General features: G+C 52.3%; 11 protein-coding genes across 11 annotated transcripts in view; 3 read left to right on the top strand and 8 right to left on the bottom strand.

Annotated features, from left to right (window-relative positions):
• The window catches only part of ASPZODRAFT_60297 (hypothetical protein), a gene marked incomplete at both ends in the record, with an annotated part of 4,576 nt that extends 2,966 nt beyond the window's left edge, over window positions 1-1,610 (bottom strand). The window contains one exon of the mRNA XM_022728905.1: window positions 24-1,610. Within this exon, the coding sequence (XP_022583312.1) occupies window positions 24-1,610 (1,587 nt within the window). The remainder of the gene's footprint in view (window positions 1-23) is intronic.
• A 434-nt stretch (window positions 1,611-2,044) lies between these two features.
• Window positions 2,045-3,465, top strand: ASPZODRAFT_13546 (hypothetical protein; the record flags this gene model as incomplete). The annotated part of the gene is made up of 3 exons (XM_022723804.1): window positions 2,045-2,259; window positions 2,326-2,941; window positions 2,998-3,465. The coding sequence occupies 3 exons, from the start codon at window positions 2,045-2,047 to the stop codon at window positions 3,463-3,465; spliced, it is 1,299 nt and encodes a 432-aa protein (XP_022583313.1).
• ASPZODRAFT_129115 (hypothetical protein) lies at window positions 3,419-4,318 on the bottom strand. Its single transcript, XM_022722195.1, has one exon. The coding sequence runs from the start codon at window positions 4,234-4,236 to the stop codon at window positions 3,607-3,609; it is 630 nt and encodes a 209-aa protein (XP_022583314.1). The 5' UTR covers window positions 4,237-4,318; the 3' UTR covers window positions 3,419-3,606.
• A 941-nt stretch (window positions 4,319-5,259) lies between these two features.
• Window positions 5,260-6,640, top strand: ASPZODRAFT_129117 (hypothetical protein). The gene is made up of 2 exons (XM_022722196.1): window positions 5,260-6,321; window positions 6,374-6,640. The coding sequence occupies exon 1, from the start codon at window positions 5,289-5,291 to the stop codon at window positions 6,252-6,254; it is 966 nt and encodes a 321-aa protein (XP_022583315.1). The 5' UTR covers window positions 5,260-5,288; the 3' UTR covers window positions 6,255-6,321; window positions 6,374-6,640.
• On the bottom strand, window positions 6,269-7,578 carry ASPZODRAFT_23101 (hypothetical protein). The gene is made up of 6 exons (XM_022727919.1): window positions 7,410-7,578; window positions 7,299-7,349; window positions 7,189-7,234; window positions 7,052-7,125; window positions 6,844-6,991; window positions 6,269-6,785 (listed from the first exon to the last, which is right to left on the bottom strand). The coding sequence occupies exons 1-6, from the start codon at window positions 7,420-7,422 to the stop codon at window positions 6,332-6,334; spliced, it is 786 nt and encodes a 261-aa protein (XP_022583316.1). The 5' UTR covers window positions 7,423-7,578; the 3' UTR covers window positions 6,269-6,331.
• On the bottom strand, window positions 7,363-7,675 carry ASPZODRAFT_1322771 (hypothetical protein). The gene has a single exon (XM_022722978.1). The coding sequence runs from the start codon at window positions 7,642-7,644 to the stop codon at window positions 7,465-7,467; it is 180 nt and encodes a 59-aa protein (XP_022583317.1). The 5' UTR covers window positions 7,645-7,675; the 3' UTR covers window positions 7,363-7,464.
• A 155-nt stretch (window positions 7,676-7,830) lies between these two features.
• On the bottom strand, window positions 7,831-8,558 carry ASPZODRAFT_1323343 (hypothetical protein). The gene is made up of 3 exons (XM_022722988.1): window positions 8,166-8,558; window positions 7,986-8,106; window positions 7,831-7,913 (listed from the first exon to the last, which is right to left on the bottom strand). The coding sequence occupies exons 1-3, from the start codon at window positions 8,356-8,358 to the stop codon at window positions 7,877-7,879; spliced, it is 351 nt and encodes a 116-aa protein (XP_022583318.1). The 5' UTR covers window positions 8,359-8,558; the 3' UTR covers window positions 7,831-7,876.
• A 201-nt stretch (window positions 8,559-8,759) lies between these two features.
• Window positions 8,760-10,417, bottom strand: ASPZODRAFT_139773 (hypothetical protein; the record flags this gene model as incomplete). Its single annotated transcript, XM_022724592.1, has 2 exons — window positions 8,760-8,891; window positions 8,987-10,417. The coding sequence occupies 2 exons, from the start codon at window positions 10,415-10,417 to the stop codon at window positions 8,760-8,762; spliced, it is 1,563 nt and encodes a 520-aa protein (XP_022583319.1).
• Window positions 10,418-14,707: 4,290 nt separating this feature from the next.
• On the bottom strand, window positions 14,708-16,014 carry ASPZODRAFT_129121 (hypothetical protein). Its single transcript, XM_022722197.1, has 5 exons — window positions 15,857-16,014; window positions 15,555-15,768; window positions 15,350-15,495; window positions 15,197-15,285; window positions 14,708-15,138 (listed from the first exon to the last, which is right to left on the bottom strand). The coding sequence occupies exons 1-5, from the start codon at window positions 15,891-15,893 to the stop codon at window positions 15,121-15,123; spliced, it is 504 nt and encodes a 167-aa protein (XP_022583320.1). The 5' UTR covers window positions 15,894-16,014; the 3' UTR covers window positions 14,708-15,120.
• Window positions 16,015-16,177: 163 nt separating this feature from the next.
• Window positions 16,178-19,169, top strand: ASPZODRAFT_1323402 (hypothetical protein). Its single transcript, XM_022722990.1, has 6 exons — window positions 16,178-16,484; window positions 16,580-16,649; window positions 16,710-16,859; window positions 16,923-17,714; window positions 17,775-17,912; window positions 17,983-19,169. Exons 1-6 carry the CDS (start codon window positions 16,405-16,407, stop codon window positions 18,931-18,933), a joined length of 2,181 nt encoding a protein of 726 aa, XP_022583321.1. The 5' UTR covers window positions 16,178-16,404; the 3' UTR covers window positions 18,934-19,169.
• A 235-nt stretch (window positions 19,170-19,404) lies between these two features.
• Window positions 19,405-20,762, bottom strand: ASPZODRAFT_23105 (hypothetical protein; the record flags this gene model as incomplete). Its single annotated transcript, XM_022727920.1, has 3 exons — window positions 20,674-20,762; window positions 20,495-20,609; window positions 19,405-20,402 (listed from the first exon to the last, which is right to left on the bottom strand). The coding sequence occupies exons 1-3, from the start codon at window positions 20,713-20,715 to the stop codon at window positions 19,405-19,407; spliced, it is 1,155 nt and encodes a 384-aa protein (XP_022583322.1). The 5' UTR covers window positions 20,716-20,762.
• Window positions 20,763-21,134: the final 372 nt, after the last annotated feature.

Consider the following 21,134-nt stretch of genomic DNA (forward strand, 5'->3'; position numbering starts at 1 on the left):
CTCAGAGAAAAGGGAAAGCTCACTCCTCTAGCTTCATCGCCGGCACGAGACCAGTAGACATGCTCCATCAAGCAATAGAGAATGCGGCCGATACCGAAGGATGGCTCGATGACGTTGGGGGTGTACTCGCGGACGTTCTCGACGCGCGTGCGCTTCTCGATCGTGATGAGGTCCTTCTCCAGCTCAACCTTGCCGGAGGCGACGCCCTCGACATCAAGCACGACCTTGCCGGTCTCGGCGAGCTCGAGGGAGAGCTTCTCGCGGAGTTCCTGGGAGAGGGCCTCGACGGCGGCCTCGACGGTCTTGCTGTCCTTCTTGAAGCGGGGGCCGAACTTCTTCTTCTCCAGGTCGATCTGCCACTCTTCGATCTTGAGGGGCTCCGCACGGGTCTCCCGGACAACAAGCGGGGCGCCGGTCTTGTTCTTATGAACCGACAAATCGTACGCGCTGCGGTCGGCGCAGCCGACGCACTCGATCCAGCCGTAGCTGGTCTGCAGTTCGGCGTCCCAGCAGTCGGCGGCGTAGTGGGCCATCTCGTTGGCCATGTGCTGACGGAAGCGGAGCTTGGTCTTGTCGACGCCCAGGCGTTCGAGGAACAGCTGAATACGGGCGAGGAAGTAGCCGAGGGTTTCGTTGTCGACGAGACCGGTCTCGACGGCCTTGCCGATGGTCATCAGCTCAACCTTGGTGCTGCCAGACAGCTGAACGTCACGGTTGAGCAGCGCCATCTCGACATCCTTGACCTCCACGAAGCGGGGGTGCTTCTTGCCCCCAGCGGGGTCGACAAAGTGCTCGATCTCGGCCATGAGGAACTCACGCACACGCAGCAGCCCGGCGCGCGGGGAGATCTCGTTACGGAAGGACTTGCCGATGGAGGCGGAGGCGAAGGGCATGGACTGCTGGTTAAACTCGAGCAGCTTCTGGAAGTTGAGGAACTGGCCCTGGGCGGTCTCCGGACGCAGATAACCGGGCATGTTGCTGCTAGGGCCGATGGAAGTCTGGAACATCAGGTTGAAGGCGACGGGGGGCAGCAGGTTGCCGCCGGTGGCCGGGTTGCGGATGTCGTACTTGGCGATGAGGGTTGCCAGGCCGTCGCCGTCAAAGTTATCGATCTGCGCCAGGACCTCCTCGTACTCCTTGACGACCGCATCCTCAAGCTTAACGGCCTTGGTCTCCTTAACCTTCTTCTTCTTCTTGGCCTCCTTCTCTTCGTCGACGACGACCTTCTCGCCGCGGGCCTCCTTGTCTCCCTTGAGGCGCGACTCGAGGACTTCCTCGACCAGGTGATCAGCACGGAAGATCTCGCCGGTCTTGGGGTCCTTGCACATCCAGTCGGCGAACTTGTCGACGTGGCCGCTGGTCTTGAGCACCTCGTGCGGGGTCAGCATGGTGCAGTCGACCTCCAGCATGTCCTCCTCCAGCACAAAGTGTTTCCGCCACAGATCAACAATGTTCGCCTGCAGCGCACAGCCAGGCGGGCCGTAGTCGTACAGGCCAGAAACCCCGCCATAGATCTCGAAGGAGGGGGTGTAGAAGAGGCGGCGGCGGAGCATCGACTCGAGCGTCGAGCGGTCGACCGTCTGGCCGGTCTTGGTGTTCAGAGTAGCCATGCTGGGATTCTTTTTCGACGGCGCTGCCTTTACCTTGGCCTGGAAGCAGGAAGTGGTGTGAAAGAAGGTCCTGGCGGGGCGCTCGAGAGGAATTATTCTGCGGGGGAAGAACAATCGAGAAAAGGGCAATTGAGTCATCCACCCGAGCCTGAGGCAACCAAACCCAACAGCAGAACAGAGAAATAGACCGACAATGGAGGGAGATGGGAGGCAATGGATGTAGAAAATGCACTCCGTAGAACCATTGCCTGAGAATTAGATAACTGGTTAATTAGACCACTCGCTCCTGGTCTCTCTTGTCTCGAGCGTGTCTCTGCGTGTCTCCGCCGGCGAAACGATTCGCCGGGCAAAAAAAAAAAAAATAATGGCAGCAGAAGCAGATTTATGGTTTGGAAAGCACTGAAGAATAACAGGATCATTCGATACAACCCATCATGGTTTCGAGGAAAGGCCAGTCGTCACGGCCTGATACGAGCGAGGGCTTCCGGCCTGGGAATAAATTGAGACGGCAGGCTCTGCACGTGCGACGCAAGAAGACCCAGAACGAAGAGCGGCATAAAGAGCGGCACAGTCGGAGGAAGGAAGAGACGAGAGATCCCAAGCTCAAGGCTGAGCGGCTACGACAGAACATTCCGTTGACGTTGGAGAGGTGAGTCGGGTAGTAATGCATTCTTTTTTCTTCCCTGTGGGAGAGGATTGTGTTGACTTGGATTAGAAAACGGCAATGGGACGAGGTAGACAGTGATACGGAAAATGTACTGGGGGTCAGCATTGATTTCGAGCGAGTCAAACGTTTGAAAGATGAACCCGAGCAGGAGCAGCTGGGGGGGGAGGAGGAGGTTGAACAAGATAGCGCCGAGGATGATGAGGACGAAGTTGACAGCATGATCGCTACGAGCGATGAGGAGGAGGATGACGACGATGAAGGGGAAGATGATGATGAAGATAATGACACAGAGAAAAAGCGTGGGCGACCGAAATCGAGCCTTCCTACGGCGACAGATCGCGCGACGAGTCCGACACATTCGACCAAGAGCACGAATCTGAATCTCGCTCCAGAAGCACTGGCCGAGAAGTTCCCGACGCTGTTCTCTATGGAGAACCCGAAGACGCCCAAGATTCTAGTCACAACAGGGCTTAATGGTACCCTCCACGATCAGGCCAATACATTGACCAGCCTGTTCCCGAACAGCGTGTACATCCGACGGACTGCGCACCGGCATGCACATAAGTTTTCTATCCGCGAGATCTCGTCCTTCGCAGCGAACCGCAATTTTACCGCTCTTGTGGTTCTTCAGGAGGACCAGAAGAAGCCATCTGGACTGACGATAGTACGTATATATCACATCTTTTTATCTGTCTATACGACAAATTCTAACGAAAGCAGGTACACCTCCCCCAAGGCCCGACATTCCATTTCACGATCAGCAACTGGGTTGATGGCAAGAAGCTTCCCGGCCACGGAAACCCGACAGACCACTGGCCAGAGCTAATTCTCAACAACTTCCGCACACCGCTGGGCCTGCTGACTGCGCACCTGCTGCGGACGATGTTCCCACCGCAACCGGAGTTCGAGGGCCGTAACGTGATCTCGTTCTCGAACCAGCGTGACTACATCTTTGTGCGGCGACACCGGTACGTCTTTCGCGAGAAGCGGGAAAGGGAGAAGAGTGTTGTGGGTAGCGACGGGCAGGAGATGAAGGGGGCGGAAGGCATCAAGGTCGGTCTGCAGGAACTGGGGCCGCGTCTGACACTGAAACTGCGGCGGGTCGACAAGGGCATCCAGCGTGCGAGCGGGCAGGAATGGGAGTGGAAGGGGGGATTGGAGAAAGAGAGAACCAAGTTCCAACTTTGATACCTATGTACATCAATCTAGTCATTTGTGCAGAGCATCGTTTACAGCCATGCTGTACAGAACATGAATCTATAGTCATGCTGTACGGAACATCGATCTATCTACAGTCATGCTGTACAGTACATCAATCTCTTGTACAGTCTATAATACCACGTCAAACTCCTTCGCCAGGACATCTGCAGTCTCCCCGGCCACCTTCTTGACGGCATCCAGCTCCGTCTGGCTCATTGGCGTGAGCACATACTCTGCCACGTCGTTCTTGCCTCGAGTGTCAGGACGCCCGATCCCGATCCCGACGCGAAGAATCGACAGCGAGCCAGCGCCGCTGGCAACTGTAGTGTTCGAACTGGCTGGAGGATATAATTTCTTCCCGCGCAGGGATTCCATCACACTGATCAATCCCCGATGACCACGCAGACTGAACTGTTCCGGGCCGCCTCTCCGCACACGCAGTTTCCCCGGCGCTGCCTCTAGTTCGTCATGAAGGATGACCAGCGTCGACTGGACCGGTGTAGCAGACGACGACGATCCCCTTGCCGCTGCGGCCTGTTTCGAGAGGAACCGGTCCAGCTGGCGGACCAGCTTCGGCCCGGACTCGTTCATATACGAGGGACTGTACCATGTTTCGTAGAAGGCAGTGCGATCGGTGAAGGGCGCGCGAGTGAGAAGGAGAGGCCGTAGAGCGTCGAGCAGAACATGGCCGGCGCTGTGGCGAGTGAAGCGGTAGGGATGCCCGTTGCCGATGGAGGCAATGAAGAGGGCTCGCGTCATTGTAAGTCTCCAGGGGGGGATTGAATTAATTTTTTATTTATTCTAGATTTTTTTTTTAATTTTCTGTGAGCTTAAAATATGGTAAGACCGTCTATTGAACAATGCAGGTCTGTGCTTGTACCTTAGTTCTATTGAGACCCTTTTTTTCAAACAAAGCACTATTGTTCTAATACTTCTAATACTACTCCGTACATAATTGTCAGGTAATAAGTAATACTATAGGATCAATTATCCCTTATAAAGTTCCCTAATTAAAACTATCTTCTCCTCAATTGATTATACTTTGTCTAACTTGCAGGATTCTCCACTGACTCTCCCCCTGTCTCTCAGAATCAGAATTATAACCAGGATAACTACTAACTAACTAGTATTTCATAACTAATAGCTAGCCAGCTAATTAACTCCACTAGCTGTCAGTAAAGAAAGTTACTGCGGCGTAAACTGGCTTGTTGTTCGACACAGACTGGATTGTCGGATGAGTAACCACTCCATAGTACATAGCATATCGTATGAGCCACCAAGTACTTTCCCCTACTACATACAATTACCACCAGTCGAGTCAGTCAAGCTCCACAACAATATATCCTCTCCTACGACTATCCGGGATCTCCTAGGTCTGCTCCGTAAATGACGTACACGTGTATGCTCCACTGCTGACTTGTGCGAACTAGCTATCGTGGTGCCAGGCAAATAGATCGCGAATAGGTCAAAGACTAGGATGGCTAGCGAGAGTCTAGACGGCCGACATGGATCTCACCATCGCCTAAATTCCGTTCCGTCAGGAAAGGCCTTTTGAAAGGCTGCCTCTTCCCCTGACCCCGCGACGAACGTCGTTTCCCCTCCTTCCCCCCCCTGGCGAGCCTCGTCGAACACCGATGAGCACCGTCATGTCATGGATGAGCTCTCAGCGCCCTCGCCTGGCCCTCGAAGGTGGATGGTGGAGCCAGATTCGGACGTGGAATCGATGTGAGACTTGTTAAAAAAAAAACCAGTGTACCTGACTTTGATTGTAAACTTACGTTGAAAAAAAAAAAATCAAGGTGCTAACGTTGATGGTTAGAGAATCGACAGGCTCTCCCTTCCACGGTAGTATCGTCGACAGCGCCGACGACAATATCATTGAGAATGGCCGCCGGTACTGCAACGGCAGCTACTTCATGCCCAACGACGAGGCGGAGCAGACGCGCCTCAACATCGAGCACCAGATGTACCTGATCGTGCTGGAGGGCCAGCTGACGACGGCACCGATCCCGACAGACAGCCCGAGCATCCTCGACATCGGCACCGGGCCAGGCGACTGGGTGGTGGAGATGAGCCAACAATACCCGGACGCAAAGATCGTCGCGACGGACATCTCCGTCTTCGACACGGCCCTGGCCGAGATCGACCTGCCCAACGTCTCCTTCACGCTCGACGACGCCCGCGCCGCCGACTGGCCCTACGACCGCGACACGTTCGACCTCATCCACCTGCGCGGCCTCTCGGGCGCCTTCGCCAACTGGTCGCGAATCTACGAGCAAGGCCTGACCCACCTGAAACCAGGCGGGTACATAGAGATCACCGATATGGATCCCGCAGGCGACACGGTGACATTCCCCAATGCCAACGATTCATACCTCCACATCTACACTGCAGCAATGCAGGCCGCCGCCAGGGAGGCAGGCACGCCGCGCGACCTGCGCCATCTACGGGCCTCGGCCCTCCGCGCCGCGGGCTTCGTGGACGTCCAGATCGTCGAGCGTAATATCCCCGTCGGCCTGTGGCATGAGGACCCGCACGTCCGCACCCTCGGCAAGATGGCCCTCATCGCTTTCCTCGAGGGGCTCGAGGCCTTTGCGCTCCGTTCTCTCACCGCAACAGGTCGCTGGACTCCCAATTCCGTCCGCGAGCTCTGTCAGAAGGTCCAGGCCGAGCTACTCTCTGCATCCAAAGTCATGACCCGCCTGCGGATCGTCACGGCGCGGAAACCGCTTTCAAGGGGAAGCCGTACAGACAGAAGGTACTGGAGCGAAACGTGAATCTAAAATGTACAATCATCTTAAATGACATGCTACAAGAGTATAGAGGTTAACAATGTAGTGGTTTGTATGTAACATTATACCGTCCCCGCTATGCTCAAGTCCCTGATCTCCTGTAGGACCTGCTCGACCCGATTATCCAAATCTCCGCGAGCGTATTGGTCCCGAGTCTCGGAATCAAGATACTGCTGCACCTGTGCCATGCGCGAGTACGCTTCCGCGCAGAAGCGCAGCTGGATCTTGACCAGGGCCTCGAAACTAGGGTCCAGATAGGGCACGCGCAGGTCGATCAGCTGCGGCAGCTCGGTGAAGAGCTGCTCGTTCAGCTGCTCGTAGGCCTGCTTGGCGATCTCGGCCTCGCGCTCCGCGCGCGGCAGCTTGGTCGCGTCCTTGTCCGGCTTCTCGACCAGTTTCTTCACCTTGGCCCGCATCGCGTCGTAGTCGAGGAGCTTGTGGTTGCGTTTCTTGATGCACTCGTTGATATCGGGGAAGTAGGCGCAGAACCGAGAGATAGGGTCCAGAACGGTAGTTCTGATCGTCAGCATACTGGTATAGTATCTTTTTTCCCCTTGTATGTGTGTTTTTTTACCGGTACGGTCCATCCAACGCTTTAATCGTCTCTGCATCCAAATCCTCAACAGCCTGCTTGTAACTCCGGCTCACCCCGTCACGCGTCCCTGCATCTCCGTAAAAGGCATCAATCGTCTCGGCAATGCGCATTTGCGAGGCAGTCATTGCTAGAAAAGATTAGTATGATAGTATTCCCAGTATGAGCAATGACGGCAGTGGGTAGTTACCCCGCAATGAATCCAGATACCCTTTCGCTTCCTTCTGTAGACGGTTCGCCGCAGCCTCCATAGTACGGTAGCGTCTAATATATTAATCTCTGTAGATTTTTTTAACCCCCCCCCCATTCACGCTGTCTTTGACTTACCGCTCTTCGATCTCGTAGTCCCGATCATTTGTCCGCTCGACATGCCCTGAAGTTTGCATTTAGCATGCAACCCGTGGTCAAAGTATCTAGTAATCTAGTATAGAACGAACCTGTCTTCATCATCACCTGTGTCGTTGCGCGGTTGACATTTTTCTTAAAGCCTGAACCCGGTCAGTCGGATTGAACATTCGATGGCTTGGGAAATCGGGGGTGGCTTTTACCTGCCCACGACATGATGGGAACGGGGGCTGTGAGTGGGGTGGAGGCAAAAAAGAATTAACAAGATAGGTAAAAGGGGTAAGGTATACAGTAGATGTATACAGGAAGTGTATAGGGTTGGAGATAGGTGAAAGAGTAGTGAGAATGTAACGAATATGGGATGGGATGGATGCCCAGATGGTGACGATGTTGCTCCGTGGCTGTGTCTGTGGCGGGTACGTCAGAAGGCTGAATCATTACGGTACGGTACCAGCGTACCGTACCTTAGGTAGGTACCTATGGTACCCGGACCTGGTGAGGCACATACCTAGGTAACAGGTAGTACTTGTATAGACTCTGGAGTCCCTACGAGTATTAGGTACCTATAGTTACCCCCTAGAACACTAGTTATCAGTTATGTAGTAATCTTGGTAATGAAGTGATTAGACTCAGTATCTATTATCTGCTATCTGCCGTCATATGCCGTCGATCAGCATGCAATGCGTACTATGACGCAGCTGCTGACACTGCATGTGGGTATATTAGCCTGCAGAACAGGGTAGATGCTAGAAGGGTATGCGGAATATAGGAGACAGTACTGGGCTTGTTTTATGTAGTATGTGCATGTTGTAGATTGTATATACAGAATTGGTTGCCAATTTAAACCGATAGACCGAAACAGAAGAAGAGAAGAGCAGAAAAGGAGAAGACAATAGTAATGCATAACACGAAGTAAAACACCGCCAGCTAGATAGAACTGGAGACAAGGGTTGAAGGGCATAAACCAGCTACCAGAGCTGAAACTCGGAAAAGTCGCATCGGCCAAATGTCAAAAGCGGGTCGGTCGAGCCCTGCAAGAAGGAAGTCGTCGCCAGATATATAGAAGAAGTGAACCTGGCAAGGCCGCCAGCGTATGAACCAGAACGTGGTCAGTATGCCACACGGGGGGGGGGGGGGCAAAAAAAAAACCATGGAATCAGGGAAACCAGGGACAGAGAGAAAGCCATGGAATGCAGGCAAAGCTCAAAGTAAAAGTAGAACGGATTAAATGTCATGACTTTCGTTGCATTGACACGCAAATGACGGTCAAACTAAGCCCATAATGCTAAGACACGGACAGAAAAGAAAAAGATGCGCCATCATGAATTAAAATAAAAGAGAAGAGAAAAAAGAAAAGCAAAGACACCTCCGTCTATGGATACGATCAGAGGACTGGGTCCCTCGGTCCAAAGGGTGAGTCACGGAGCCACCTGCGGTGTCTTTTTTTGTATCAAACGAAGGGAGACAAGTTTCCGCCAGCAAAAAAGCAGCATTTGCCTCCTCGAGCCCCAGTCTCAACAGGGAAAAAAAAGAGAGAGAGAGAATAGATGCCATTAAAAGCCTTCCTCGCCAGCCTTGCAAAGTTTGATCTCCCGCACCCATTCGGATTTGAGGACCTGCGAGGCATTGATACGGCGGGAAGGATTTGGGTCAAGGATTGAATAGATCACATTCCGACAACGAGCCTAATCAAATTAGTCCGGAGCCACAGAAACAAAAAGAGAAGAGAAGAGAAGAGAAGAGAGAGAGAGAGAGAGAGAGAGAGAGAGAGAGAGCTCACCCTATGTAATGTCTCGATGGGGGCGTAGCCATCTTCATGTTTGCGGCCCTCTAGGTAACGCTGGTAGAACTCGTCTTCGTCCTTGCGGGCGACGCGCCAGAGGTGCCGACCGGTGCGCATGGCCATATAAATGACACCTGTGGCCCAGAGGTCGACTGCTCGCGGGTCGAATTCTTTTTCGGTGTACTCCTCCGGGGCAATATAGGGGGCGGAGCCACAGAGGCCGGCAGTCATGTGCGGTTCCTTTTCCCAGGCCATACGGAAGCACTCGCCGTTGCCAAAATCGGTGATCTTGAGGGCGCCGTGGGTGGTCAGGAGAAGATTCTCGGGCTTGAGGTCGCGGTGGGCGACGCCCATCTCGTGCATGTACTCGACACCACGCATCAGCTGCTTGAAGAAGCAGTCGGCCTCGGCGACCTCGAGCTTGCCGGCGGCGAGGACGAGGGTGTAGAGATCGCCACCGGCGCAGTACTCCATGACCTCGCAGTAGTCGCCCTTGGCGTCCTGCAGCAGGTCCAGGGTGTGGATGACGTTGGGGTGGCGCAGGGAGGAGGAGATGCAGAACTCGGAAGTAAGGCGCTTTTGGTACTTCTTGGCCGTCTCCTGCGGGCGGCGGCGGAACTCCTTGACCGCGTAGAGCTGCTCGACCTTGGAGTCCTTGGGGTCGACCTTGTGGGAGATACGGACGATGCCAAAGGCACCGCGGCCGACGATTTCCTGGCATTTGCCGTACTTGTCGACGAGCGAGGCGGTGGCATTGGGTCCACCCTTCTTGTCGGCGGCCAGCTTGTCGCGCTCATTCTTGAACTGGTCGATCCAGGTGGACATGAGCGACAGCTGCTGGTCGTCGGCGTGGTCATCCTTCTTGCGACCACCGCCCAGAATGTCCCGCAGCAGATTGGACAGCTTCTCCTGGCGCTTGGTGCTCTTGAGGTGGTGGCAGTGCATGTGGTCTTCGGGGAAAATCTCGAAACGCGTGTGGACTATGGCGCCCTCCTTGGCCTCCTTGGCCACCGGTTTCGTCTTCTTCTCGACGACTTCGCCACGGTTGGTGGAAGCCTGGCGCGAGGGGGGTTTGGAGGAGGGTTTGTTGGAGGAGGTCTGCTTGATGCTGCCGGTGATGGAGGACGCTCGAGCGCTGTCGGAGCTGCTATCCGAAAAGTCCTTGTGCGAGTCCGTCGACGATTCCTTCGGGGTCGACCGCCCGGTATTCGAGAACATGCGAGATAGACGGTTAGCCATGGTGGACCGGGGCGGCTTGGTGACCGAGGGGTGCGCGTGTAGCGCACCCCCCGTACTCTCTGCGACGGACAGACTCATGTCCGCAAGGGCGCGTGTTACCGGCGGCTCTCCATCTCGAGAACAATGTGAAATCTGAGAGGCGGCAGCAGAGGAGACTGAGGAAGGCACCGGCGAAAGAGGGGGAGTCATGTGCGGTGGGAAACACGGTCGGGACGGGATACCGAGAGCGGACGTAGCAGCAGATGGAGGAGCGGCGGTGAGAGCCGCTGAGCAAGACGGAACCAAGTCTCACGACGCTGTTCTGTTTCTCTTTTCAATCTCTTCTTCACGTAGTGATGGTTAAAAAGAGAAGAAAAGAAAAGAAAAAAGAGGGAAAAGTGAACGGCAAAGGCAAAAGTGGCGCCGGCAAAAGTGACGAAACGGAGTACAGTAGTCAGCACAGCACACGGCGCGCGCGCAACAAGGGCACGGAATGCCCAGCGACGACAAGCCGGAACGACAGATCAGGCGACCAGAGAGGAATTTATGCTTTTCATAAGAGAAGCCTTGAGCAAGCGGATGGCTTTGAAAGGGAGTTCGGATGCCGCCACGCAAGAATTGGGGAGGAGAAGATGGTGGAGTGAAAGTTCTAGTGAGGGATTAAAGGGCCCGCGGGCTACGGGGAGAAGCCCTTGAAATACCTTGGCTGTCGCCGGGGGGTGTGTGGTACGTCGCCCGCTCGTGGGACGGCGTTTCCTGGTGGGCACTGGGAAGCGAGTGAGAAGTCCCAAAGGAAAAAAAAAACTGTAGTACAGAGAGGTACCTGTATGGACAGTCCCGGCGAGCCTCGCTACCGCCCTGGGTTGTGGCTTTGCCTGTACCAGCTGTATGGGATTACGGTACTATATGAGATTACCAATCTTACCAGTACCTTCCAGCCTCTGGAACCTACTAGGTAATCTATGTAGTATGTACTCTACGTACCTAGTAGTATGGACTCATGGAGTAGTTACCTAGTAGTTATGGTTGTAAGTATAGAGGATACCTAGGTACTTTCCAGCTGTGTAGTAGGTAATCTTAGGTACTGACAAAATCTCTATTGAGGCAAATCCAAGCCCCTCGGATCATCCTCGCATGGTGGCCAACCCACCATGATACCATTCATTTTCATCCTTCTCTTGTTACACTTTGGAATTAATTAGCAAAGCATTTACTTGGCATAATATAAAATATTATTACCAAAACATTATTAATACTTGTCATTCTTTTATTTATTTTTTCTCATTCCAACTAACTATTTCTTAAATACTCTCAGACCCGATCAGATGACGTTTACTTACCTCAAGTCTTCCCCTCTCCTCAAATGACAGGCCAGGCGCCTGTTCCTCTGAGGTTGACTGATGATCCCGATTCTCTCCTTGAAGAGGGGGATCCTCCTTTCGGCCGTCGGTGGTGTTCCCGGTTGTTCTCGGTGGTAAGGTAGTTACCAGGTAGTTAGTTACCTATAGGTATCACCAGAGAGATAAAAAAAAACTACAAAAGCATTGATAATCAGCTGGGGCTGTGCAAGAAAGTGTCTATCAAATGGCTTCACCCCGCACAAAGGATGCTAGCTGATACTTACCTTATACTTTCTTTCTGTGGCTGCCGTCTACTGAGGGGTAAGCTTTGTCTCGAGATATGAGGCGTGCCTAGGTACTAACTAACTAGTACGGAGTACCTCTATGAGAATCTATCTGTAGGAGCATCTGACCGACTCTCTCTCTCTCTCTCTCTCTCTCTCTCTGTCTGACTGAATATCGTTGTTAGTCTGTCTCCTGTCTCCTGTTCAATGATCCAATCTGTACAACCAAGCCTGTCTGTCTTGGCTCTCTGATCGCCGCGACCACCGTAGATCTGATGGTTTCTACAAATCCCTCGGTATAACTAACTTGACTGCTCAGTGTTCTCCTAGTCAGTCTACTAGTTAGTAAATACTGCTCCATAGTTTAGTCTAATTACTCCACATCTGACTGAGCTCGTGTGCAACTACTACTCTAGTACTATTCCCAGGCTTGACGTAACGAGCGAGGGATTTTTCAAGACCAATAGACCCTTTCCTCTTTGACCTCGCTGCACTAGCGTAGAGAATGATTACAGAGCATGAAGATGGTTACTTGACTTGAGTATTTACTTGGATAGTGATCATACTACACTACATACTACATAAGCAGCCCACCCGTACTTATCTGTGTACTGCAAGGTATTACTATGAGGTATGCCGATGGTACCTAGTAATACTACTGAGGTCTTTAGGTACCAATAATAATACTAATACTAATAATACTTAGGTACTGGGTAGTACTACATATCAGTGACTACCACTTCATGAGGTCGATCCGATGAGGGGCACTCTGACCGCTAGTTGAACCAGCCTGCCACTACAGCCACAGCATTGGCAGAGGATTTCCGTGATAGTGTGCACAGAGTAGGTAGTAGGGATGGAGAACTGTGGATATATTTAGCTAATCTGGAATCTGGATAGATTGATATGCATGTAAACTTATTCTCTGGATGGAGGGGTAGAAATCCACCGTGGGCTCTGCTACGCTACACGCGTCCATACTCGGGTTCTTAAGGAACCTACCTACCTTACCTTACCTACTACCCAAGAGGTATGCAGTAGTTTTCTAGTTATTGTCTCAGGTAAATTAATGGTTTCTATTTAGTAACAAAGTCACCAACTCATCTGTCCAAAATCCGGGTGGCTTGGCATTTTTCTTATGTACTCACAGCCGCCAGTATTAGATCCCCAACACCACGAGCTTGGTATTATTGACTAGAACTTATAAGCAGTGTCGGTAGCAACCCTAACTGCGTCTGGTCGAGGTGCTCGTCTCGTCGCCATTCACGATCTCGTCCCTCTATTCCCGGGCGCTGTCCCTATTACTGCGGCTGTGGCTGCCGGGGTATTTTCGCCCTGTTGGTCGAGAACATTAGAAAAATCGATCCTCGGGGATGTTTAGTGAGTATGCTTACCTTAACATCACCAGTAATACTAAATGATGCATTTTCCAGGCTTATGGTGCTGCACAGCCTCTTCTTCTTCTTCTTCTTCTTCTTTCCAAAGGCACCACCGTGAAAGCTGGCAGCTTGCTCATTTATAAATTCAGAGGAGAACCTGGTGATGAGGTAAGTTGTTGATGGAGATCGAAGGGAAGAGAAGTGTATTTTCCAGTTTACAGTACTCCTTCACCTCTCATTGGTATCGAGTTAGACCTTGCTATTTCGATCTTCTGTAGTATACCAAATCAGTCGACAAATCACTCAATTTCCTAGGCAGTAATAATTTGTCTCATTTGCCGAGGATTGTTATACTGGCACAAGTACAGAGTACTGGGCAGGTACCTAGAGACTGCAGTCCCTTATATTGACATTGAGTTGACCATCACCTAACTACTGTGTCCAGTATTATTATTATTCGAAACTGATGATTGCAGTTGCAGTTGTAACGGCAGCTTTCTTGACTCATATTAAGATACTAGTTATTACCTAGGTACTAGGTAGTAACCTGGGACAGACCTTTACCAGGTAAGCCATGAAAAAACCCAAGTAGATTAGTCAGTCCTTTATAATTAAGATGGCATCAAGACAAGTCCAATAATTATTAGAACATTCCTTTGCATCCTAGGTAGTATATTACCAGGTAGAAGTCCAAGAGCAAAGTTGACGTTTATCTCCCTGGCTTTCTATTGGCTCGCATGTTTGCACCTGCTCGCTCTAACCCCCCGATCGGGACGCGGGAAAAATAAGATACCAAAGTTTGATATGAACAGTGTTCATGGTACAAGGTGACACAGTACCTAAAGTAGTTACTAGGTACTTTATAAAATATATTCCAGCCTGCCATACAGTTAGACTCTTATAATATAGGTAGGTTTATAATATATCTATTTACTTGTATCAATAAATACAATACAGTACTGAATTGTTACTGGTTTTACGTAGTAAATTACCAAACCAAATACCAAGTTGTCATTTAAAGGTATCTAGGTACCTAGTACGGAGAGTATTTATCTTCAAGTACCTACCTAGGTACTCTGTGACTACGCCTACAGAACACCTTGTCACCTACCGGTCTAATTTAACGTACTTTACTGAAGCATGCAGTCCGCTTTCCAACACATCTGCACGCAAAGCACAGACCGGAAGATTCGAACCGGGCGGCGGGAACCAAGAAAGACCGGTGACCTCCGAGCACATTTGAAGCTCCAGACCGCTCCTTACGGCAGCCCCGGGGAGGGGCGTAGGGAGGCTGGAGCAAGGCGATCGGATCTTGCTCCAGTGCTGTCACACGGGGTCCAACAGGATGGACCGATAGGTGGATTCCTTTTCTTAGGTACCCTAGGTGGTTGTTCATGCGTGTCATTGCACCTGCAGGTTCTGCGTCCAGTCAGTACGGAGGGATAATTTGCTTACTGGGGCAAGGTACTGAGGGTACATTATTGGACAGGAAGAAATGGAGTATAAGGGTTTTGGTTCCTGTGGAATAGGAATTTCCATCGAATTTCATTCTACCCGGTTTCAAGTCATATAATATATACAGGGAGACCTGGGGGTAATCCATCTGTACGGGGTGTCTGGTCCAAAACCCGGTCGATTTGGTATGTAAGTATCTAGGCTGCCTTGCCAGACCGCTGAAATGGTTGAGCCCAATGACGAGCTTGGCTTGTTGTTGTGCCCAATATGTTCCTGGCCCAATTGGTTAAGGACGCTGGACTGGCTTGAGTGTCTTAAAGTGTCCAGGGTATGCTCGAGTCACGGCTCGTTTGTATCGGTGTGTGGTGTCGGTCTCTCTGATTATAGCATAGCGACATGGTTTGGTCGAAATTTCGGTGTACATGGCCATGCTGGTCATCCCAACTGACTGGGTCTCACGACAGAACCCGAGTCTGCAGAGGTTGTAAGTAAAAGGCTAACGTCAACCAGAAAGGAAGCGGAACTACTTACCACAAACTGTTCGAGAGACTGCTCAAAAAGTTCATTGTTTACTCCAAGGCCCCCTGGGTGCTCTACCGGTGACAGCGGATTCTTGACCACTAAGAAGGCGACCTAAATCAGCGAGACTGCATGATCAAAACACAAGAACCAGCCACAACACACCGTATTCAACGTAGAGGTTGATGTAGATCTGCTGCAGCGCAATGCGCATGCTTGGACTCTTCGTATCGGTGAGCATGACAAACTTAATGTTCGTTGGAGTCTCGAAATAGTGAAGCTTGTATTGACTCGTGTGGTACGAAACGAAGCTGAGGAAGGGGGATCTATCAGCCGCGTCCTTTGAACTAACAAGATAGTCATTCCATACCTGTCGTCTTCGCCTCCAAGCTTGCGCACCATATTGCGCAATGAAAAAACTGTCCCGAAAATGAGCTTCGCATCATCGTCCGTCGTGCGTGCTGACTGTCCGAACACCGCCGGACTCCCGTTGCTCAAGCCTGACGGTTCCGAGACTGGCCGTGACGATTTGGCCGTGATCGATACAGGACGAGGAAGCCATTGTCGCTTGTATATACACTCCGCTGATGGAATCGACAAACACGTCAGTCAGGGATTCACCCACCGCTTGCAAGAGGGGTTCAAGGGTCAGGGGGAGGGAAGCGGACTTACCATGGCGGTCAAAGATGTAGAACGAGAACACGACCATGGTGTTGGAAACAATTCACACCATCAGAGCAGCAGAAGAAATACAGAAAACCGTTAGATCTGCTGATCAACAGTAAACGTGATGCGAGCGGTTAGAGGAACCAGACGAGACGTCGATCGCGAGAGAGGTCGTAGATAGATAGTGACACTTCTCCGTACTTTATCTCGGTGCTTGGCAACCGGCGGCGCATGAACAAATCCACCTTCTTTTGTTATCGACTCCCCTCCTTTTTCTTCTCAACTTCCCATCCCCCGTTCTTCTTCACCAGTCGGCCCTTCTGACGAGACAAACGATTACAGGGGGCGTCAAATCCCTGCGCTTATTTCCACAGCCCGCCGACTTTTCCCGCTTTGTGTGCCTCGATAGCAGTATTTGTTGTTTCCCCCACATTTGGGCTGAGATCCAGGCGTGGGCAGCAGCATTTATTCGCAACAACAAGAACATCAACCCCGGGGATTTGATTCGGTCGACGACGGTTATCTACAGTGGTGTCGCTGGCTCTGGTGCTTCAATGGCTCCCGATAGTGCGGACCCCAGACTGACTGGGGCTGTTCGTCCTCCGTTCCAGCATCTACGGCCTGCTCGATATGCGTACGTTGATCCTTTTTTGTATAATGTTTGTAGTGCAAGGGCAGATGTTTCGTCTAGTGTGTGAATAGAACAAGCGCTAAATGGAGCTCTCTCAGGTCTACGCCGTTATATGAAAGCCCCGAACGCCATCATCGACGGAATCCCGTTGCCCGGCGTCCTGTAAAGGTCTGCAAGTCTTCCCGCCCATAGCTGTCTCCTACAGACCCCAGCCGCTGATGGTAGAAGGAAACCCTCAACGCTCGTTCGGAATATACGACCAGCCAGGACGACGGTACGGCAGAACACCGGATCAACCAGTATGTGATCAAGCAAGAGATTGGGCGCGGCTCGTTTGGTGCCGTCCATCTTGCCACCGACCAGTTTGGGAATGAATATGTATGAGACAAAAAAAATAATCAACACCTCTTATATGGTGGATATATACGCTAAGAAAGTCAGGCTGTGAAAGAGTTCTCCAAATCGCGGCTAAGGAAACGGGCCCAATCGCATCTCCTACGAAGACCTCGAGGGCCAAGGCGCCCTGGCGCGGGCTTCAACTCGCCTCTACACCGGAATCCGTCCGAAAACGAGGACCAGGCAAAGAACCCGCTGTATCTAATCAAAGAGGAGATTGCCATCATGAAGAAGCTGCACCACAACAACCTTGTCTCATTGATCGAGGTGCTGGACGACCCGACAGAAGACTCGCTCTACATGGTCATGGAGATGTGTAAGAAAGGGGTGGTGATGAAGGTCGGACTGGAGGAGCGGGCCGACTCGTACAGCGACGAGGCCTGCCGATGCTGGTTTCGCGATCTAATCCTCGGCATCGAATACCTGCATGCCCAGGGGATTGTCCATCGCGACATCAAGCCGGATAACTGTCTCGTGACGAACGACGACGTGCTCAAGGTTGTAGACTTTGGCGTGTCCGAGATGTTCGAGAAGGACTCGAACATGTACACGGCCAAGTCGGCGGGGTCTCCGGCATTTCTACCGCCAGAGCTATGCGTTGCGAAACACGGCGACGTCTCGGGCAAGGCGGCGGATATCTGGTCCATGGGCGTGACGCTATACTGCCTCCGCTACGGGCGGCTGCCCTTTGAGAAACAGAGCATCTTCGAACTGTACGAGGCCATCCGCAACGATCCTGTTGTCTGCGAGGGCGAGGCCGACGACCGCTTCAAAGACCTCATCTTTCGCATCTTGGAAAAGGATCCTTCGAAACGGATCACGATGCCAGAACTTCGGGTTAGTAGGGGGGAACCAAGAAAGCCACACATGGAATTTGCTCAATGTTAATGAAAGTAGGACCATCCGTGGGTAACAAAGAACGGCATCGACCCGTTATTAACAGAGGAGGAGAACACCTCGGAGATTGTCGAGCCACCGACGGAAGAGGAGATGAACTCTGCGATCACAACCAACATGAACCATATTCTCGCTGTGGTATGATTACCATTTAATTTATATTCAACTGAAACATATCAAACCATTAAGTAATGCTAAAAATCTACAGATGAAAGCCGTGAGGCGCTTCAAGAGACTCATCGACCGAAACAAACCGTCGCCGCCGATGCAAAGCATCCTCGGACAAGAGTACGAGTCGCACTTTGTCTCCCCCCCCGAAGAGATGGACCCGGGGGAGAGCTTGACGGCCGAGCCGGCCCTCCTCGCGGGCATAGCCAAAGCGCAGAGTCTAGACACCTACAACCGCAAGGCGTGGGAACGCGACCTCGTCGTCAAGGGGTACCACCAGGCAGAGCAAAACCCAAACCCAAACCCCAGCGGCCCCGGCCAGATCATATCCCACAAGGGCTCGTCTACTGCTCTCTCGACTGCCAGTTCACAGCTCACCAAGCAGAGCCGCGAGGGGACACGCGGCCACGCGCGCGACCCGCTAGAAGAGGAATTTCCTTTTCTCTTCATTGGGCCGTCGACATATACGGGGGCAGACAAAGATACCCAAACAGACAAGAAAGAAGAAGAGGAAGAAGTAGAACAACAACAAGAAGAAGAAGAAGATGATGATGATGATGATGAAGATAACGAAGATAACGAAGATAATGAAGATAATGAAGAAGATGATGAAAAAGATAGCAACCATCTCAGCGTGACGGTCCCCGTGGTGAGCGAGTCGCCCGGCGCCGCCGAATTCGACATCTACGAAACGGCGTACCGGCAGGAAATCGAGCGGATCAGTTCTCGCCGCCGCCCGACGCGAGTGTACCTTACGCGTCGTGTTGAGGGGAAGGCAGAGGTGAAACGACTAATTCACGAACAAGGGGGTGCCGACGGCTTGCAACTTGGTGATAAGAGGGCCGTGCCATCTGTAGCGTCTGTTATCGGGCTGATGAGGGCTCAGCTGAGGCCGGCTGCGAATACGAGCCCATCTCCATCTTTACCTCCCTCTTCTTCTTCTACAACCGGTGAGATGGAGGAGTCCAAGGGCGATTCTTCAACTACATGAAAATGGGCTTATTTGCATTTCCTCCAGATACTTCTCATCCATTCTACTATTTCTTTCTTTTCTATTCTCACTGTCAGGTTTCTATTATTGCAACCTCATTAATATACATCGTAGCTCATCATAACCAAGAAGATCAAGCTATACCTGTAGGCTAGGTAACTGGCAAAAAAAAGAAGGAGAAAAAGAAAAAGGAGAATCACAAGGTAGCATAAGTGCATTTTGCCAACGCTGTAAAGACTGAAGAATGCATTCAATGAATCCAAGAATCATGGGACATGCATCATCAAAAACTTGAAAGACGTGTCTTCGTCCCCCGCGCGGGGGGGGGGTTAAGGGAATTGTCGCTAATCGAGCGTCACTAATCAGGGAGCCACCTGAATATTCAAGCAAGTATTCAAGAAAAGAAAAAAAAAGAAAAAAAATGGCGTTCACTTTGCAAGAGATTTGACTTTGGAATGGGTAAGCACTTTTTTAGGACGTGTCAATGTTCATCTCCTCAACGGGTTGGGCGTCACTCGCGCGCCGTCGATGTCCCTCGGTGTCTGTTCCATGAACATTGCGCTCAGGAACAGGGTCGAAGATTCGCCCGCCGCTGTGAGACTCGGTCGTTGTGCCGGGGGGACCGAACTGGCGCGATTCGGCGTCCGGGCGGGTGGGTGGGAGTAACTGATGGACGATGGCGGGTCGGGGAGGAGGGGGGTTGTCGAGTAGGATGGGCTTCAGGTTGGCCGGTTGGAGAGTTGAGTGAGGTTGGTGGCCTTGAGCCTGGTGGGTTGTTGGCGTGGGTGGCAGAGAATATCGTTCCAGTCTCAGCGGTTCCCTGGATAACGGAGGAAACGAACTTGCCGAGTCTAGGCCCACCGGGCTGGAAGGGCTTAACGAGGGTGCCTTGGTCTTGGCCGCGGCGAGCTTGCGAGGCAGCGGGTAGGGCTCACCACGAGCCTGGGCTTCGAGCTTGCGGCGCTCACTTTCTGCCTTGCTGGGGCGGCCGCGTTTGCGTGGAGGTTCACCGCTACCGCCGCTGCCTCCGCCTCCGCCTCCAACTGCCACCCCTCCCCCCCCTCGGGGAACGAGGTGTTCCAGGCGAGGGGACAGATGCGCCGTTGATGCGCCACTCTCGCTGCTGTACGAGGCGGTGCTGACGGGAGGCCGTGGTTGGATGGCGCGCGGAGTGAAGAACGGTTTAGCGTCAGTGGTGGTGAAGGCGCGTTTCCGTAGGAGTTGGCTCCCCTCTGGCGGGAGGGTTGCGGGAAGCATGGGGACGTCTGAACGCGGATGATTGAACGAGATGGTCCCCGGCGGCATGGATAATGGCGATGGTAGCGATGGTGGAGGCGGCGGGGGCGGAGGCGGAGGCGGCGGCGGAGGAGGAGCTGCTGCTGCTGCTGCTGCTGGCGGCGGTGGTGGTGGGATATGTTGCTGCTGCGACATATTCAAGTAGGCCGCCTTGCACGCGTTCAGAGACCGGCCTGAGGTTGAGGTCAGCACACGCTTGGCGACGGCGGGCGGATCTAACCCAGCAGACGGCGACGGCGCATATATATTGATCAAGTGTCTATACCTGGAGGAAGGGGGATGTCTGCCCAGCTGGGGGAGATTTGAAAGTCCTTGATCATCCTGACAAGATAAGCCGAATGGACTCCGGCCTTTTTGAGGATCTCCGTGAGCAGCGCATACTGATGGAGAGTTAGTTGGGATATAACTATATATGTAACCAACGGGCCCTTGTTGATCTCGTACCTTTTCCTCCTCCGTCCATGGTTGCCCCGGGGGATTCGACATATCCAGGACATGGACTTGTATATATCGGCAAGAAATGAAGGAAGACGAAGAAGCAAAGAGGAGGAGGAGGAGGAGAAAGAGGAAGAGAAAGAAATAACGGCCAAGTGGAAAGACAAGTAACAAGTACAAAAGCTAGTATAAATAAAGACAGGAAACAGGATCACAAAAGCTCGCCCGCAGCGTCTCACAGGGAGTGATTGGCCGGAAACAGACTGACTGCAGGTTGAGACAGAAACGAATGAGGCGAGTCAATGGCTAGGGAATGAGCGATGGGGGGAGGGAGGGGCCGACAGATCGGTCGACAGACATGGGGACTAGACAAGCAGGGGAGAAGGAGCGACAGTTAGAGAGTAACTATAAACATAGATAAGACGATACAAGACGACCAAAAAGAACGATGGGGAAGGGGAGAGAGAGAG

The sequence above is a fragment of the Penicilliopsis zonata genome (genome assembly GCF_001890105.1).
Source record: "Penicilliopsis zonata CBS 506.65 unplaced genomic scaffold ASPZOscaffold_3, whole genome shotgun sequence".
Classification (NCBI taxonomy): Eukaryota; Fungi; Ascomycota; class Eurotiomycetes; order Eurotiales; family Aspergillaceae; genus Penicilliopsis; species Penicilliopsis zonata.

What these genes read in the sequence shown, in the direction of transcription:
- ASPZODRAFT_1323402 (XM_022722990.1), top strand. Translation starts at nt 16,405, where the DNA reads ATGGCTCCCGATAGTGCGGACCCCAGACTGACTGGGGCTGTTCGTCCT. An exon ending in TTGCCCGGCGTCCTGTAAAG is followed by an intron (nt 16,650 to 16,709) that starts GTCTGCAAGTCT and finishes TGATGGTAGAAG; the next exon opens with GAAACCCTCAACGCTCGTTC. An exon ending in TCACGATGCCAGAACTTCGG is followed by an intron (nt 17,715 to 17,774) that starts GTTAGTAGGGGG and finishes TAATGAAAGTAG; the next exon opens with GACCATCCGTGGGTAACAAA.
- ASPZODRAFT_129117 (XM_022722196.1), top strand. Translation starts at nt 5,289, where the DNA reads ATGGTTAGAGAATCGACAGGCTCTCCCTTCCACGGTAGTATCGTCGAC.
- ASPZODRAFT_1322771 (XM_022722978.1), bottom strand. Translation starts at nt 7,644, where the DNA reads ATGATTCAGCCTTCTGACGTACCCGCCACAGACACAGCCACGGAGCAA.
- ASPZODRAFT_1323343 (XM_022722988.1), bottom strand. Translation starts at nt 8,358, where the DNA reads ATGGTTTTTTTTTTGCCCCCCCCCCCCCCGTGTGGCATACTGACCACG. An exon ending in AGCTCTGGTAGCTGGTTTAT is followed by an intron (nt 8,107 to 8,165) that starts GCCCTTCAACCC and finishes TTCGTGTTATGC; the next exon opens with ATTACTATTGTCTTCTCCTT. An exon ending in TACTACATAAAACAAGCCCA is followed by an intron (nt 7,914 to 7,985) that starts GTACTGTCTCCT and finishes ACCCACATGCAG; the next exon opens with TGTCAGCAGCTGCGTCATAG.
- ASPZODRAFT_23101 (XM_022727919.1), bottom strand. An exon ending in GTATCTGGATTCATTGCGGG is followed by an intron (nt 6,992 to 7,051) that starts GTAACTACCCAC and finishes AATCTTTTCTAG; the next exon opens with CAATGACTGCCTCGCAAATG. An exon ending in GCGTTGGATGGACCGTACCG is followed by an intron (nt 6,786 to 6,843) that starts GTAAAAAAACAC and finishes GCTGACGATCAG; the next exon opens with AACTACCGTTCTGGACCCTA.
- ASPZODRAFT_129115 (XM_022722195.1), bottom strand. Translation starts at nt 4,236, where the DNA reads ATGACGCGAGCCCTCTTCATTGCCTCCATCGGCAACGGGCATCCCTAC.
- ASPZODRAFT_129121 (XM_022722197.1), bottom strand. Translation starts at nt 15,893, where the DNA reads ATGGTCGTGTTCTCGTTCTACATCTTTGACCGCCATG. An exon ending in CTACATCTTTGACCGCCATG is followed by an intron (nt 15,769 to 15,856) that starts GTAAGTCCGCTT and finishes CGATTCCATCAG; the next exon opens with CGGAGTGTATATACAAGCGA. An exon ending in CAACCTCTACGTTGAATACG is followed by an intron (nt 15,286 to 15,349) that starts GTGTGTTGTGGC and finishes TCGCCTTCTTAG; the next exon opens with TGGTCAAGAATCCGCTGTCA.